Source organism: Maniola hyperantus, chromosome 5, assembly GCF_902806685.2.
Source record: "Maniola hyperantus chromosome 5, iAphHyp1.2, whole genome shotgun sequence".
In the NCBI taxonomy this organism is placed as follows: Eukaryota; Metazoa; Arthropoda; class Insecta; order Lepidoptera; family Nymphalidae; genus Maniola; species Maniola hyperantus.
Genome location: NC_048540.1, coordinates 5,238,519 through 5,255,084, shown reverse-complemented (window position 1 = coordinate 5,255,084; position 16,566 = coordinate 5,238,519). Strand labels below are relative to the sequence as shown.

The window sequence follows — 16,566 nt, the reverse complement described above, 5'->3', positions numbered from 1 at the left end:
TATCTCTGTCTCATTATAATTCTGTCAAGTCTGAGCAAAGTCAAAGTACGCTCTATAGATATAGATAACCTTAGATATACTAAGTATAACTTTAGTAATCACTTAAATACTAATTAATCAATTCCAATTATGAACCCCCCAAAAAATTTATAACTAGTGGAATTTTAGATACTTTGCTGATGTGATTTCTATATTATCATTTAGGTATATTACAATTTCACTAAAGCGACCAACTTTCTGCAATTTTACAGTTCTAGGAATATGGAACTAGAATATAATCCTTGGCGCACTCTAAATCTTAATAAAATATTCTTACATACATTTCAATATTGCTCAAATTTAATAATTTAGTAATACATAATAGTATGTCATATAAATCATAATCTTTATTCTATTTATACTCTATCAACGGAGATAAATTAGTATAGCGCTCTCTCTGTTACGTAATCCCGTACAAACGACAAAGACAAAAACTAAGTGGGCGTTAACCATTTTGAGTGGCCAACCAATCACAAAGAAACCTATGTTTTCTGTACTACTCTATTTAATTCGAAAACATAGTTTTGTTTGTGATTGGTTGGTAAAATTCAATTCGGAAACAGTTTTGTTTGTGATTGGTTGGTGGCTCAAAATGGTTAAGAGTATTTTGTCTTTGTCACTTGTGTGGGATTACGTAACAGAGAGCCCTATAGTACGTCTCAAGCGGATAGAGTATAGCTATAGCTCTGTCAAAGTGGCCACCTTTGCAACTATGCACTCATAGTTAAAACAGTTTATTAGATTTGTAACACGCAAGTACTACGTTTTTTTCTATAAGCATAATATAACTATGTAATTGAATAATACAGATTTATGTTAAAATATGTTATAGACAGTATTAATAATTAAAAACATTAAATATTTAGTGAATGAATAGCTCGATGAATGCGAGTATGGAATGTTTAAGCACATAATGCAAATGAACTATGTAGTTATAGAACGCGACAGGCCGAGACGGCAATCGGAATGACGCTCCGCAAACCCACACAGACCCCGCGCTATCTCGCGTCGGGAGCTGTGCGGGTGTGCGGGGCGTCCCCCTGCCTCATACTCCGACTGCCATCTCGACCTGTCGCGTACTATACATAATGATAGTAATATTTTAATACTAATTTGGTAAGAATGTAATAATTATTATGATGTTCACAGAGTTGTTTAGATCAAATATTACATCTTGTAGGTAACTCCTTATAAAATATAATCTTTAAAGATGCTGTTAATTTTAAGTACCTAATAATAATTCATAGATGTTGTTTCTTGACATTAAATGGTACCTACCTAATAAATAGTTAATTTCCCAAATGTTTCTGTGCTTTAATTTCATATAAGTGACAAAGATCTTGAACTAACAACATCAAAAGCTATTTATTTTATGAATAATTGTACTCTTCGCTATAATTAAAGTTTTTCAAGTCATAACATGTAAATGCTTCTATCTCTTTTCTTCTAACAACTTTCTCAAGATCCACAATAATACTACAATATTAAATATTGACATTTGTTCTTAACAAGCTAACTTCTAATAGTTTCTTCTCATGATAATAAAATTTGCTTATTTCGCTAAATTAAACAGCGTCAAGCTGTATCACATTTACATAACACAAATAAATAAAAACATATCGCTTTCGATATTTTTCTAGGTACATATAATACAAAAAAATTGAGCTATTGCCTAGACATACAACCCTGGGATTTCTGTAACCATGTCACAGTGCATAGAAATAGACACTATAGATAATAAAACCTGTTGCACTGCAATGGAAAATATATTTACAAAGATGCTACGAGTTGAGATTTTCTAGAAAAGAAAAGGTTAATCAAGGAAGAACAATGACATGGTTACTAGAGTTGCATACCACTCTGCCCTTCGAGCACAAGCCGTGTAAAGGTTTATAAGGCGTATAAATAGCTCAGAATAGATAAAAATCCGCCTCACATGCGCGTTTATACTTCTATCGATATATAAATCCAGTACAGTAGCCGGCAAAAAATATTATACATCGACCTTTAGAATGAGATTTCAGCTTTGTTGAACGTTGTCTCTGTCACTCATACCTATGTGACGTTTTGTCGGTCTCAAAGACAGAACGCTCTCCTAAACCGCTATCTCTTTCTAAAGGCCAATGTTCAATATTTCCTGCCGGCTATTGTAGTATGTGATCTTATACCCACATTTACTCAACTTTATACGATAGGAAACACAAACAGCAATAACCATTTAAAAATTAATAGGGAAGCATCAATATAACTATACTGTATTCAATATAAACAATAAGCTTTTATAAATATAAAGCATACATAAAAAGTATAATTTAAAATTTTCCAATATCAACAAACGAGTCGTACTGCAGATCGTAACTGGCGCACGCAGGGTCCGTGGCGTCGGGCTCTGTTATAACAGGATTCGGACCGTCGTCATCACAGACGGCGGTGTTGTCACTGTCGCTATTGCTATCGCTATCGATGTACTCATACAGCCGATGGCTGCCCGCATTCGCTCCGCTGAGCTCGGATACCTCGTACATACTCTGTATAGTAGAGCTTTCGTCCACGTTGACCGCGTCGCATGAATGAGAAAGCACAGCGTCGTCGTATGTTATAATGGGCACTTCGATATGAGATGAGGATGCCTCTTCAGTAAAACGACCGGAGTCCCCCAATTCGGATATGTTTATAGACAGCGTGTCGTCGTTAGCCAACGTGAGGGATTCGTTCTGTTCGCGAATATCTTCATTCATCGGGACGTTTATAGTGTAAACGGGTATATCGACAGCGTGCTTCGGAGAGTAAGAATTGTCATCTGACAAATCCGCTTCGGCGTTCAAGGTAACCGAATCATTTTCGTCACGTTCCTGCTGCAAATGTTCTAAATCATCCACGCATTTGGTGGAATCGTCGCTATCGGACAGTATGAGCTCGATGCTGCGATCCAACAGACCCGTGTCGGTGCAAGTGGACATTTCGTCTTCGAAAACGATTTCGACGCTCCTGATTCTCATGAGGGGCATTTTCGCAGGTGAGATTTCGTTGCCTTTGGCTGTCCGGCCGACTCTGTGATGGCTGGAATCCGTACATTCGCTCACGTCGTCGTAATCGATCTCGTAGCTTCTAAAGTCGGAAGCACAGGGCGAACTCTCGGTGGCGCGATTGGCTTGGGGTTTCAATGTGTGGATATGTGCGTTAGGATGGTCGGGTGAGGGCGAACGCGTGGTATGCGTGTGTAATCCCTAAGGTTGCAATAACTCTTATTGTATACTTGTACCGAGGTCGAGGCCTCCCTCCTCCTGCATCTTGGTGAGGAATTTGAACACTCTCGACTCCTCGTCCGTCTGTTTCACCATATCCACCAGGGCCAGGAGCTTTTTGATACCGATGAAAATCCTGTAAGGGTTAAATTAAAATTACGTTACCTTGTATTTCTACTGTTTAAGTATTTTCGGGATTACTTCGGAGATAAGGTCCGAGGGGCAATTCCGATAGATTTTTAACTAAGGATGCTTATTGTCTAGTATTGACAATCGTTGACATAATGCTGAAGCATGATAACTACAATATCTGTCTGAAATCAAAAGGTAAGTATGCAAGACGACATTGTTGCAAATGAGGACATGCGATATGAGGCGTCTACAGAGTTCCGCTGTTAAAAGTACTTACTTCGCCTTTGACCCCGGCGGGTCGGTTTGCGGTTTGGGTAATTCTCGTTTGGAGGGGTCTCCACCCCAAAACCTCCGTTTTTTCCTCCGCCTACGAGAAGATTTCATTATAAACAATTACAGGCGGGTATGATGGTAAAAAATGGTATACTACCGTTTGACAGATCTTTCCATATCTTGGCACAGTGGAAAAGCCATTCACATGAAAAACTAAATGCTGAGGATATCCATCACGATTGGGCTCGTGGACTATCTATAGAAATCATTACATACCTGGCTTTTAGCAATATTAAGTCCATTATTATATTCAGCAACATCTCATCAGATATGAAATTTGTGGAGTAGAAATGTTTTCATACTTGGAGTTTTTAAAGGTCAATCTGAATTTGGACTAAATGAAAATGTGGAAGTGGTCACCCGATGATCGATTTCGTAGAAAGCGCGCAGTCAACTCATACCTGAATTTGTGCAGCTAGTTTCTTCCTAGTTCCTGCTGCCTAGATGAATAGCTAAGAATATAGTTTATTTTTTTACAATTAGAAATTATACAGTGGGTACTTACGTGGCTCCTCGAAGGTCGTTCTGTGTCTTAACCATGTTCCGCTTTGACATAGCGTCACTTTCCTATAAAACGGTCATTACGTGTTCTGGCTGAGAGATTCGGCAAATGAAGCATTCCTATATGCGCAGAAAGCACTTCCAGGTCCTCTAGCATCTATAGAGCAAAATTCTACAGTTAGTACTTACTTGGCTCCTCGTAGGTCCTTCTGTATCTTGGCCAAGTCCCGCTTGGAGAAAGCGTCGCTCTCCTCTAAAACGGCCATCACGTGTTCTGGCTGAGAGAGATTCGGCACGTGAAGTACGCCAGTGAACGCTGAGAGTATTTCCATGTCATCCAGTACTTGCCTGTGGGTAGAAGGTACATATAATTTCATATACAGTGCGACAAGGCTCTCTTGGCACTTGAATGACATTGACAGGGGGGCGCTGTTGGAGAACAAAGGATTAGTGTATTCAAACAAGAACAAAGGGGATACTTGAGGGCAATGTTAGTTCCAATTTTCGCCACGCGCCAAGATAGCCTTGTCGCACTGTACACATTTATTATCATTCCAAGATAGAACCTACCATCATGTGATTAACAATGAGGAACTCTCAACAATAAGGAATACGACGCATTATACCAATCGTGAAAAGATATATATATATAAATAAAACGAATAAAGTATAAAAAGACCACGTGTCTCTTTTTACACTAAACATTTCACGCTGTTTCTAACCACTCCAAGTTTGGTCCTCGTTATGATAATAATATAACAATCTTACGAAAGACACCCAAAACATGTTACTTCACTCCTCCCTTTATTGGATCAGTCTTACTCAACCTTCGAAAAACAGAAAGACAAATAAATAAATTCGAAAAATAGATTTCAAGGTTATAAAAAACTTACCGTCGACTGCTAGTGCACAAAATGAGTAGCTTCCTTCCCTTTGGGGGTTGCTTCTTGAGCAAGACGAGCAGAGCTTGCAGCGTCAGATTTGAGTAGCGCGGACCGATGGGGCCGTAGTCCAGCAGGCGCTCGATGTTGTCCACCAGGATACAGGACAGAGTCGAACGGTATGCGTCGTCGAAATACTACAAAATCAAAATTTTTGTCAATGTTTGTTTAGTAAGTCTATTTCCTACACGGAGCGTGGCAAAAAAATGTTTTGTTCCGTTTATTCACCCTATAATAGTTACCCTAGGCTGTATAATCAGAAACGTCTGTCCATCATCCACTCCGGATGGCAAATTTGTATAGGTATTATTTTTAGTCCGGGGTGTATAGACTTCGTTTCCGAATATACAGCCTAGGGTGGATGTTTTAGGGTGGTTAAGCGGAATAAGCCAAAAAAACCAGCTTTCAACGCCGACACAATCTGTCTTGCGCAACTCGCAGTGCCAGTCGTCTAAGCGTTGTCATCGCTTTTCGTGGAGTCTTTTCGAAACGAACAAACAATATTTTTTGTCCAGGTGATAGGAAATCATCCTTGCCTTTACAACAATAGGCGTGTGGATTAATTTTATGCATGAAAGGATACGAAGCATATAAATAAAAATACGAAAATACTGAAGCACACCGCACACATTAACTAAGAGGAAATCAGACTTGGCGGACTCGGTGAAGCCGATCATATCTTCGAGCGAGCACACCTTGAATAAAGGGAAGTCCGAAAGTTTGGCGAGCTGCGTTTTATCGCAGTCTTACCTTCCTAATCTGCAAGCATTTGGCGGTCTCTGTGAAGGGGATCATGTCTTCAGGCGAGCACACTTTGACGAAAGGGAAGTCCGAAAGTTTGGCGAGCTGCGTTTTACCGCAGTCTTACCTTTCTAATCTGCAAGCATTTGGCGGTCTCTGTGAAGCCGATCATGTCTTCAGGTGAGCACACTTTGACGAAAGGGAAGTCCGAAAGTTTGGCGAGCTGTGCCGCCAGCGCAGTCTTGCCGCTGTTGGGCGGCCCCTCGAGCAGCACTGATACTAGACCTATACAATCATTCACAATATTTTAGTCGACGACATCAGCACAAAAAGCCACCTAACAAAAGAAGAAGAAGACATATCAGCACAAAAGGAACTCATTTTGTATTGGATTATTATATTACAGGCCTGGCATTTATGTAGTTGTCTCTAATAAAATAAAGTAAAAAAATAGAACTCCGGATCAAGTCAGAAACATTTCCACATCATTTGTTTTCTTAAAATATCCTAGTGTGCTTCTTGCGTCTCAACACTGGAGTAGAAACGATAAAACTAACTTATTCACTTACCACTAGCTTCAGTAGCACGAGACTGTTGAATGTACAGCTGCCCGTCCTCCAACAGAGATGTGACTGGGGAACCCCAGTTGATGATACCACGCGCAAGGAAATGTTCCAACGCTTCTGCTGCCGTACCGAAAGCCTACAGAAAAACGATTTTATATTAATTCAGGGATCATGCCTGAAAACCAGCGCTATTAAGTTGACTGACAGCCGCATCAAGCTGAGGCAGCGCCTCGTTTAGCCAACATGGATATTAAGGTAGACTTAGGAAGGTGGGACTCATAACAGGGCATAGCCCACTAAACATTTACAATACAATACAATACAACTTTCTGTTATAGGTGTCACCGACAGTCCTGAGAGGCAGTGCAGGCCTGCATGGAGGTCGATGAAACACCGACGTACGTGCTTCCCGAGTGCACAGGCGCGGCAGAACAACGCAAGCGCAATTTGAGATCCCCAACCTCACTCCATGAAGCAATCTGGGCAGTATACTCGGCTTTTGAAGCGAGCTTGAATGGCTGGAGTGAAGACTGCGGCGGGGAGGGCACTCACATTAGATGGAAACGTTTAAGTACGGAAACCAGCTCAGAGAGAAGAAAGAAAGAAAGAAGGTATATTTAAGAAGTGGGTACCTGGGTCTAAAGAAACCAAGGAGCATAAACTTTTGATCGTCTCTGTGGTTGTCCAGGGGCTATATCTTTTTTTATTCCACTTAGATTACCATATTATGTTTTACTTAGCAACAAAAATTCAATCTTAAAAATGGCGAAATTAATAAATATATAAAGGCAAAAGTGTGTCTGTCTATCTGTTACCTTATCATTTTATTTGGTGATATTTGGTACAGAGATAGCTTGCATCTCTGAGACAGACACAGTACTTTTTATTCTGGAAAATCAATGAGTACCCAAGTGATTTAAAAAAACCAACAACCATGCGGACTAAGTCGCGGAAATCATCTAGTAACTAGTTCCATCTAGCAAAAAATATATGCTAGAAGGGAGACGCTCAATAATGCCTGATATTTTAGATTCTACTCTTACCGGTTTAATATCATTCTCGAGAGCGTGCAGGAAGTCTCCTCGTTCCACCATAAGTTTCTCCATGGCCTCTGGATCCACTTCCACCTTGCTGGAAGCCTTAATCAATCTGTTCATGGCAGTAGACTGAGCCGCTCGGACCAAACCTTCGAGTTCCGCGCCCGAAAAGTTCTTTGTTAATGTCGCTAGTTCCTTAAATGAAAGAATACTGTCATAGTGCTGTCTCGAAAAAAAGTCTGAATAATAAAAGTTTAAATGTAAAACTAATCATCATCATCATCCATCGATAGACATCCACTGCTGGACATAGGTCTCTTGTAGGGACTTCCACACGCCACGGTCTTGCGCCGACTGAATCCAGCGGCTCGTTGCGATTCGTTTGATGTCGTCGTCTGTCCACCTAGTGAGGAGTGTTCCAACGCTGCGCTTTCTATAGAACCGATAGACTCCATCGTCTATCTGTTTTTCGAACTATGTGCCCTACCCATTGCTATTTCAACTTTACAACCCGTTGAGCTATGTCAGTTCTGGTTCTCCTACGAATCTCCCCATTTCTGATCACGTAGAGGAACTCCAAGCATAGGGCTTTCCATCACCCACGGAGTGACTCTGAGCATTCTTATGAGGCCCATAGTAAGCAACCATAAAGGCCGGACCGCATTACAGCGGCGCTGCGCAGCCCCTCACTGCGCGTTGCGGCATACAGATTACAGACCGTTCACTATAACTCGCCCCTTGCCGTCATGTTGGTACCATTGTTTTATTTGCTTAGAACTTATGGCTACTACTAGCTATACTACTAGCTAGCTTATGCCCGCGACTTCGTCCGCGTGAACTACACAAATTTTAAACCCTTAGGGTTGATCTTTAACTATGAGATTTTAACATATGAGCTTAATAAAATATGTCATACTGCTAATTGCAAAAATTGCATTGCAGACGCGACGCGCCGCTGTAATGCGGTTCGGCCTTAAAACTAATACAGTAACTATATTTACTTTGTTATCCACATCCTCAGCGATCTTCTTATACTCCTTCATACGTTTTGTATGGATGTTTAAGATCTGTACTCGTCCTTTCTCATCAGGTAAACCAATTTCCATCTGCACTTCTAAGCGACCAGGTCGCAGTAAAGCTTCATCTATCATGTCGCGTCTGTTTGTCATGCCAATGACTAGAATATTGTTTAGTTGATCCACGCCTAAAAGTGTAAGGTATTATATAGGTGTAAGTACAGATCTATTGTCAATCCCATTCTATTACTATCTGGTTAAGGCTAGGTTGTAGTAATGCCGATAAAGTACCATACTATGCTAGTCATTCATAAATACAAATATGTACTCGTTTGTCTCTAAAAAAGATGGCCCCTATGGGTGGGTTTTCAAAACCACCCTAAACTTGGGGTGAAGTAAAATGTGAGAGAGACAATTGGCACTTAAGCTTTGGTCAAAGTGAAGGGATTCCGCGCGAGACGAGGTAAGCGATTCATTCGCGCCGATTGCGTAATCAAAATTGTATGGACGTGTCCAAATTGGTGCAGGTAATCGACTACATACACTTTTTATGCTTACACTATATTTTCAGAAAATATGGCTTATACGCAATCTCTAAACTAACTAATAAACGACAGATCTAAGTTATTGCTATCTCTTTCATAATCCCCCTGAGGAAAGAATGCCAAATTCTGTTAGAAAATTTTCTGTGTTATCTCACTCTGTGCAAATCAGAAGTTCCGAGAACATTCTAATGGTGCGCTTACTGGGCAATTTTTAAAGCAATTGTTGCTCGGCAACACGTATGGATCAATCTGGAGCAATAAGTGGAACAATCTGAAGCAATTTTTTCGCATAACATTGCTGAAATCTTCAGGTATTGCAGTAATATGCTTCACGTGGCTGTGACGTCATAATTGACTAAATTGCTCGGAATTGCAGAATTTCAATTGCCCATGTAACGTAACTTAACAGTTTGAGACACAGTGTCGGTGGGGTCTAGTACAAAAGTATGAGCATAGTGACTTTCCAGCGCGCATCCGAATTTTTTGACACTTTCTGATAATGTTCGAACGCAATAGCCATCTCCTGGAATATAAAAAAGGATTTGATTTTACCATCAATCTTTGACAGCAGCTGGTTTACAACAGTGTCGTGGACGCCCGTGTTGCCGCCAACCGAGCCTCGGGCTTTGCAGATGGCGTCGATTTCGTCGAAGATTATTATGTGGAGACCACTGTTCGGCCCACACTAAAAGAAAACCAAACTTAAGCGAACTTAAAACGAGACTAGCCAAAATTCTCTTCCTTGATTAAAAAAGCGGTCAAGTGTGAATTGGATTGGCACACGAAGGGTTCCGTACCATCGTACAAGATATTACCTTACAGTACACTTTTATGTAGAACACTACAAGTTAATGACGGACTGCGCCATCTAATATTGTGATCTAGTAAATAAATTTTTGTGAACACATTTTTTGTGATGTAACCACAAATTCACGGTTTTCGGATTTTTTTCCTTTACTTGTGCTATAAGACCTATCTACCTGTAAAATTTCATGATTCTAGGTCAATGGGATATATAGGTTTTCTTGACAGACAGGCAGACAGACAGACAGACCACCAAGTGATCCCTTATAGAGTTCCTTTTTGCTTTTGAGATACGGAACTTACCTGCCAAACTTCATGATTCTAGGTCAACGGGAAGTACCCTATAGGGCAGGCAGACAGATAGACAGACAGACAACCAAGTGATCCCTTATGGAACTCTTTTTGTTTTTGAGATACGGAAGCCTAAAAAAAATTAAATACCCTTTTCTCTTCCTCCTCAGCATCAGCAAACAAGCGTCGGATATTGGCCTCGCTCTCGCCAACATATTTGTCCAATATTTGTGGACCGTTCACAATTTTGGGCTCCCTTGCATTCAACATGTTCCCAATCTGTCGAGCCATCAGAGTTTTACCGGTACCGGGCGGGCCGTATAACAGAATACCCTTTACGTGTTTGCAGCCTAAAATAGATCAAAAATGATTGAGTTTCATTGTAATGACATTTAGAGCCTCAATAGCTCAACCGGTAAAGGAGTGGACTGAAAACCGAAAGGTCGGCGGTTCAAACCCCGCCCGTTGCACTATTGTCGTACCTACTCCTAGCACAAGCCTGACGCTTAGTTGGAGAGGAAAGGGGAATATTAGTCATTTACCATGCCTAATATTCTTTAAAAAAAAATGATAGATGAAAAACTTGCTAGATGCTACACCGTGCATCATCCTTGAGAATCCCGGGCATGCACCTCTAACTTTTCGGAGTTATGTGCGTTTTCATTTTTTTTTTTTTAATTAATTAATTATTTATAATTAATTACTTGCTTTAACGGTGAAGGAAAACATCGTGAGGAAACCTGCATGCCCGAGAGTTCTCCATAATGTTCTCAAAGGTGCGTTAAGTCTACCAATCCGCACATGGCTAGACTATGGCCAAAACCCTTCTCACGCTGAGAGGAGACCCGTGCCCTGTAGGGAGCCGGCAATGGGTTGATCATGATGATGATGATTGTATTTAGTGGTTGAACTAACCCAACTGCTCCACGACTTCTGGAGGGAAGACGCGCGAGGCGAAGGCTCGGCGGAAGATGGCGTTGAACTCGTTGTCCAGGCCACCGATGCCCATCTTGCCGAAGTCCCATTCTGGATTGATGATGGACTGGCGCGGCTGTTTGCTAGGAGGTTATTTTACATTATTTATTACTCTTACATAATAATACTAGCTGTTGCCCGCAACTTCGTTCACGCCCCACGGGAACTGTATTTTTGAACTGGATTTCCAAAAAAATCTTTCATATGTCCTGACAATTACAAACAACAAATAAAAGAATTATTCAATTTGGTGCAGTGGCTGGGAAGTTATATACTCATTTCGGGGATTCATTTTTATTTATCTATCTATAAATATATAAAAAGAAAAGGTGACTGAGTGACTGACTGATCTATCAACGCACAGGTCCAACTACGGGATGGATCGGGCTGAAATTTGGCATGCTTTTATGACGTAGGCATCCGCTAAGAAAGGATTTTATAAAATTCAACCCCTAAGGGGGTGAAATAGGGGTTTGAAATTTGTGTAGTTCACGCGGACGAAATCGCGAGCATAAGATAGTTAATAGAATAGATTAATCAGTGGTGTGCATAAGGTGTGAAGCCAGGGGAGGCATTAAAGTACTTGTGGATTGTGGAAGTGTTGTCTATGGAAAGTGTATCTGTATGTCAATCTGTCTGTCGGCTAGCTAGCCCATCTTTTTGTTGGTGCCACTCGAGATTCTAACTCGAGACCTCATGATCCGCAGGCGATCAAACTAACCAATATTCATCTCATCTGACTCATGAAAGCCCAGCCCAAACTAGTGGATCTAGAAAGCTGAAATTTTGTACAGAGGTTGCACATTTATAATTTAGATAAATATAAGGTCGGATTTTTCGAAATTCTCACGGGAGCAGGGCCACGGGTGCTCGCTAGTATTCGTATAAAATAATGAAATAAAACAACCATTTACTTACCCCTTAGCTTTGCCCACTAGATTGAGAGAGGAGCTTTCAGCTTTATCGAACTGGATACAGGCATCTGGCAATAGTCGACCGAACCTAACTCGACGAGGTACAGCATTGGCTCCTGCAGCCAATGCTTGTACATCCACGGCTATAGACAAAATACATCCATTAATAATAATAGAGTAGATCCTTGGTTTGATCTTTATTTCATACATTACATTTTTCCTGACGAATTAAAATGTTACTATAGGTAAGAATGTGTGGTTGTTTCATCCCACCTAGCGCATCTCAGACAATTGTTTAAAATCGATTAAAATACGCGGCCAAAAGTGATGAACATCGATCTTTAGAAGGAGATAGCAGATTTGTAGAGCACTGTCTCGGCCGTTGAGTCCGACTAAACTAAACATCATAATATGGGTATGAGTGACAGAGACAACGCTCTACAAATCTGAGATGTCAGTACTGTACTGAGTAGTTTCAAGCTACTCACCTTCCAAGTTCTTAACAATCAAAGATAACACTTTCTTGTCTTGGAATGAGAAAGCAAGCTGTTGACCGACTGTGAAGACCTGGTTCGAGAACTGGATGAGAAAATCGCGCGCCATTTGCTCAGAGTCATATGGCTCCAGGGATGTCCTGTGAAAGTTTCTTTTATTTTATTTCCAAACTATTGTATCAATAATCTTCTTAATATATAAAACACAAAAAATGTTTCTACATTGTGTCTATTATACCCTTTGAAACCGATTTGCCCCAAACCAGTTTCACTAGAAAGGCAATACAATTAAAATAAATTATTTATTCAACCAAGAAAATGTTGCACAGTACAAAAACTCCTTAAATCTAGTGCACAGTAGACACAATAATTGTTAAAACCTGAATGGAGTGCTTTGGCAGCTGTACTAGGAAAACGTGTGTTACGGGCACCGCAGACTTCCCTCGGATCCATCGATCGACAATAATGCGAAGATGGCCTTATAGTGCGCCCTTTGACTTTGCTTAGACTTAAGATTGAGTTAAAACGAGGCAGATTTATATGAGAAATATGCATCTGTCTCATTTAAATTGTCTTAAGTCTATCCAATCCAATCCAATCCATCAGCCTGTTTGCGTCCACTGCTGGACATAGGCCTTTCCAAGAGCGCGCCACCACACACGGTCCTCCGCCTTCCTCATCCATCCGCTCCCACCACCTTCTTCAGGTCATCGGTCCAGCGGGCGGGGGGTCGTCCCACACTGCGCTTACCGGTACGCGGTCTCCACTCCAGAACACGTCTGCCCCATCGGCTATCTTAAGTCTGAGCAAAGTCAAAGTGCGTTCTATAGATTTCACCCTTAGACCACTAAAACAATGCATTGGGACATTCTTTTTATAGTACAGTAGCACACGCAGGCTATCCGCTAGTAATATAATATACTTACGTTTTCTTAAGCATAAAATCTGCTTCCAATGTGATACTGCACAGGCAATCCGCATTTTGCGGCTTGAAGGGCTTCACATCTATTGGCTGTAAAAAGTTCAATGATAAATGAAACTACCTACTATGGTAATTAAAAAACCGGACTCGCGCACCGAGGGTTCCGTACCTTGGAAGAATACGTGTAATTATTTAGTTGCTTATTTTTCTCTAACTGCAAACTAATTGCTAACTGTATGTTTATAATCGAAAAAAAAAGTGATATAACTAAAAATTATCAATTTTTGGGGGTTTTTGCTTTACTTGAGACCTTGCTTTTTGGCAAATTTCATGGAAGGGAAAGTATAGGGTTATTATATAAATTTAAATATAAAGTTCAACTTGATACCTTCACGCGTTCTTTAGAAAAATGGTCTGATGGACAGAGTGGAGACAAAGTGCCACTCCCTAAGGGTTCCTTTTTTCTTTTGAGGCCCCCTAAAACTACGAATTTCCATATTATAAGGGTTCCTTTTTGTCCGTTTGAGATATGGAACCCTAAAAAACTATGAGTTTCTGTTTTTTTTCAATATTATGTTAATAAATATGCAAACCTGTCCAATAGAAAGTATTGCCCATTTCCTTTGGGGTGCAGAAAAGCCTACAGTACCCCTGTCCACTCCATTATAAAATCTCACACTGAAGATGAAGTGCTGAGATGGTCCTGTAGCTACTTCAATGTGTCTGAAAATCATAAATTACAACCAAATAAAAAAACAGGCTGATAAAATATTACAATTCTAGAAAAATAACGAAGTGAATATTTAATTTTATTTAGAGGCATTTTTAATATAAAAAATCAAACACTGGGGCCGATTCTCTTGAACACAAACTCTAAACTAAACGTTTTAACTAAAATCATTTGGTAAATACACAGTTTTTGATAGTGATATCAACTGTAGTGGTGCTGAACTGTAAAAATAATTTATCAGTTGTAATTAAAATATTAATTACTAGTGTTTATCTACATTTGATTCAGTAAAAAGCTGTGTTGGCCCAGTTAGAATGTCAAGGTTGGAAGTTTGAATTCTGGCCACTCACTTCAAATTATCTATGTTTTATAATTGTGGGAGGTCTAGGGTGGATTTGGCGAGGTGGGGCTTTATCTCGGTACATGATACGCAGTGCATCTGCGGTCATCCGAAACAGACCATTGCGCACATGACTGGGTGCCCTGCGTGCCCGACAGCCTGCACGTACGAGGAGCTGTACAACGCTACCGACCGAGCAATCGCGGTAGCGGCTTTTTGGGCTGCCCGTGTTTGAGGTGACCGTCGACTCGAAAAGAAGAATTGTGTTATCCATTTGATATTTAAAAAAAAATCAAATGTGTTTAAAGTAAAAGAATAGAATTAATAGGAATTCAATTGTGACTGCATTGGTTCACCAGTTTGAGAAGAGTCTGAAGCTTCTCACAATATTACACTATCCAAAGAAAACTTTCCATAATGTGAATAATGAAAAGAGTCATGAGTCACAACCCTCAGATATGAGGATTATAATTCAAGAGAGAACCCACTAAATAATCTAGGTGATGATATTAATGGTTCTAGGGACATTTCAAAGATGCTTTTTTATTTAGAAAGCAGACGCAGAAAAGTAGTGACAGACACACACAGGCATATCAGCAGAGCATAACAGCATTTTCTTGGTTGCTACCAAGAAGATGCTATGCCTAAGATATGTGCGAAGATTCAAACTAAGTTTTATCAATATACTTTGTCATAACAGCGGCAATGTGTACAACACTAATCCTCCGTGTTGTTTTCAGTCATTTCAATGGCATGCCAAAGTACATAAAGCTTAGATAGTTATTCAAAAGACTTGACTCCACTCCACTATTTGCACTGGCAATAATGGTGAGATCTATAAAGCACACTTTGACTTTGCTCAGACTTAAGACACTGTTAAATCAAGACAGAGTTGTAACGCTGGCATACATCTGTCTCGTTTTAACTCAAACTTAAGGCTGAGCTAAGTCAAAGTATGCTCTATAAATCTCAGAGAATTTAAGTGTTTCTATAACTCTTAAAATATTACAGAATAGTAGAAGTAACAGGTACTCACTTCACATCACTTGGAAAGTCTTCTGGGTTGATGAGAGCGCAGTTGGTAATAGCCAGCTCATCGGAAGGGCATCTGGCTGCCTTCATGCGCTGAAAAAAATTATCTATACATATAAAAGTATAAAATAAACCAACTGAAAGTATAGCATAAACTGCTGGGTCTAGTAATTTGAAGTTTTGCAAATATAGGTCTACTCGATAATGTGGGACCCCCATTAAGAAAGGATTTTCATGAATTCCATCTGAATTAAGATGGGGCGTGTCAGCTAGTCCTAGTAGGTATGCTATATTGATATATCTGTACTTTTCAAATTCTAAGACTATAATAGCAGGACCAGAAGAACTCAATTATTAGTACCTAAGTAATAAATTTGTAGTGATATTTAATAATTATTTAAATAAACAGTATAACATTTTAAACTTATCTAGACTCCAGAAAGATAATATAGAAACATGTGTGATGTAATGTACTTGAAATATAGCAAGTTTCTATAAAAATAAAAAGCAAATACATAACATTTTCACAATATAAACCTAATGTAACCATAGTGAGATCATTATCGAACGTTAAAAAAATAATTACTCTCTCTAATTAATGATAAGTAACAAAGTTTAACTAAACACTCTTTAAGCCCGCTGCAAAATTCTTTTCATCACGTACTTACCATTGAAGACATTTTTACACAATTTATTGAATTTTATAAATACACAGTATTATTTTGACAATAATGATTTCAATTGATTTCAATGACGTGACGTCAACGCGGAATCAGCCCGCCTTGGATTTTCTATTTTCCATCGAATCAGCGAATGGGTGAACAAGAAACTGCAGTGATAAAATATTTTGGCTGAATCTATTGGCTGGATGGATCAATACTACAAAAGCAGTATTACCATGTCTAAAAAAACCGAAGTGTGTTCTCCATACCGGAAATGGTCTATGGATTGATGCTTATGCAGGTGGT

General features: G+C 39.8%; 1 protein-coding gene across 2 annotated transcripts; it reads right to left on the bottom strand.

Annotated features, from left to right (window-relative positions):
- Positions 1 to 1,460: 1,460 nt before the first annotated feature.
- Positions 1,461 to 16,480, bottom strand: LOC117982617 (vesicle-fusing ATPase 1-like). 2 transcript variants are annotated; one of them, XM_069498592.1, is made up of 17 exons: positions 16,267 to 16,480; positions 15,603 to 15,691; positions 14,090 to 14,219; positions 13,501 to 13,586; positions 12,569 to 12,714; positions 12,085 to 12,223; positions 11,107 to 11,249; positions 10,342 to 10,541; positions 9,649 to 9,781; positions 8,537 to 8,739; positions 7,542 to 7,730; positions 6,502 to 6,634; positions 6,060 to 6,217; positions 5,144 to 5,328; positions 4,440 to 4,598; positions 3,694 to 3,783; positions 1,461 to 3,420 (listed from the first exon to the last, which is right to left on the bottom strand). In XM_069498592.1, exons 1-17 carry the CDS (start codon positions 16,276 to 16,278, stop codon positions 3,285 to 3,287), a joined length of 2,331 nt encoding a protein of 776 aa, XP_069354693.1. In that variant the 5' UTR covers positions 16,279 to 16,480; the 3' UTR covers positions 1,461 to 3,284. The 2 variants fall into 2 exon arrangements, with proteins under 2 accessions (XP_069354693.1, XP_034824875.1); XM_034968984.2 differs by lacking the exon at positions 3,694 to 3,783.
- Between the last annotated feature and the right edge of the window lie 86 nt (positions 16,481 to 16,566).

Coding starts and splice junctions, on each gene's coding strand:
- LOC117982617 (XM_069498592.1), bottom strand. Junction 12,715..13,500: donor GATTTTATGCTTAAGAAAAC/GTAAGTATATTA, acceptor AAACTTTCACAG/GACATCCCTGGAGCCATATG. Junction 6,218..6,501: donor TCGTGCTACTGAAGCTAGTG/GTAAGTGAATAA, acceptor ATGATTGTATAG/GTCTAGTATCAGTGCTGCTC.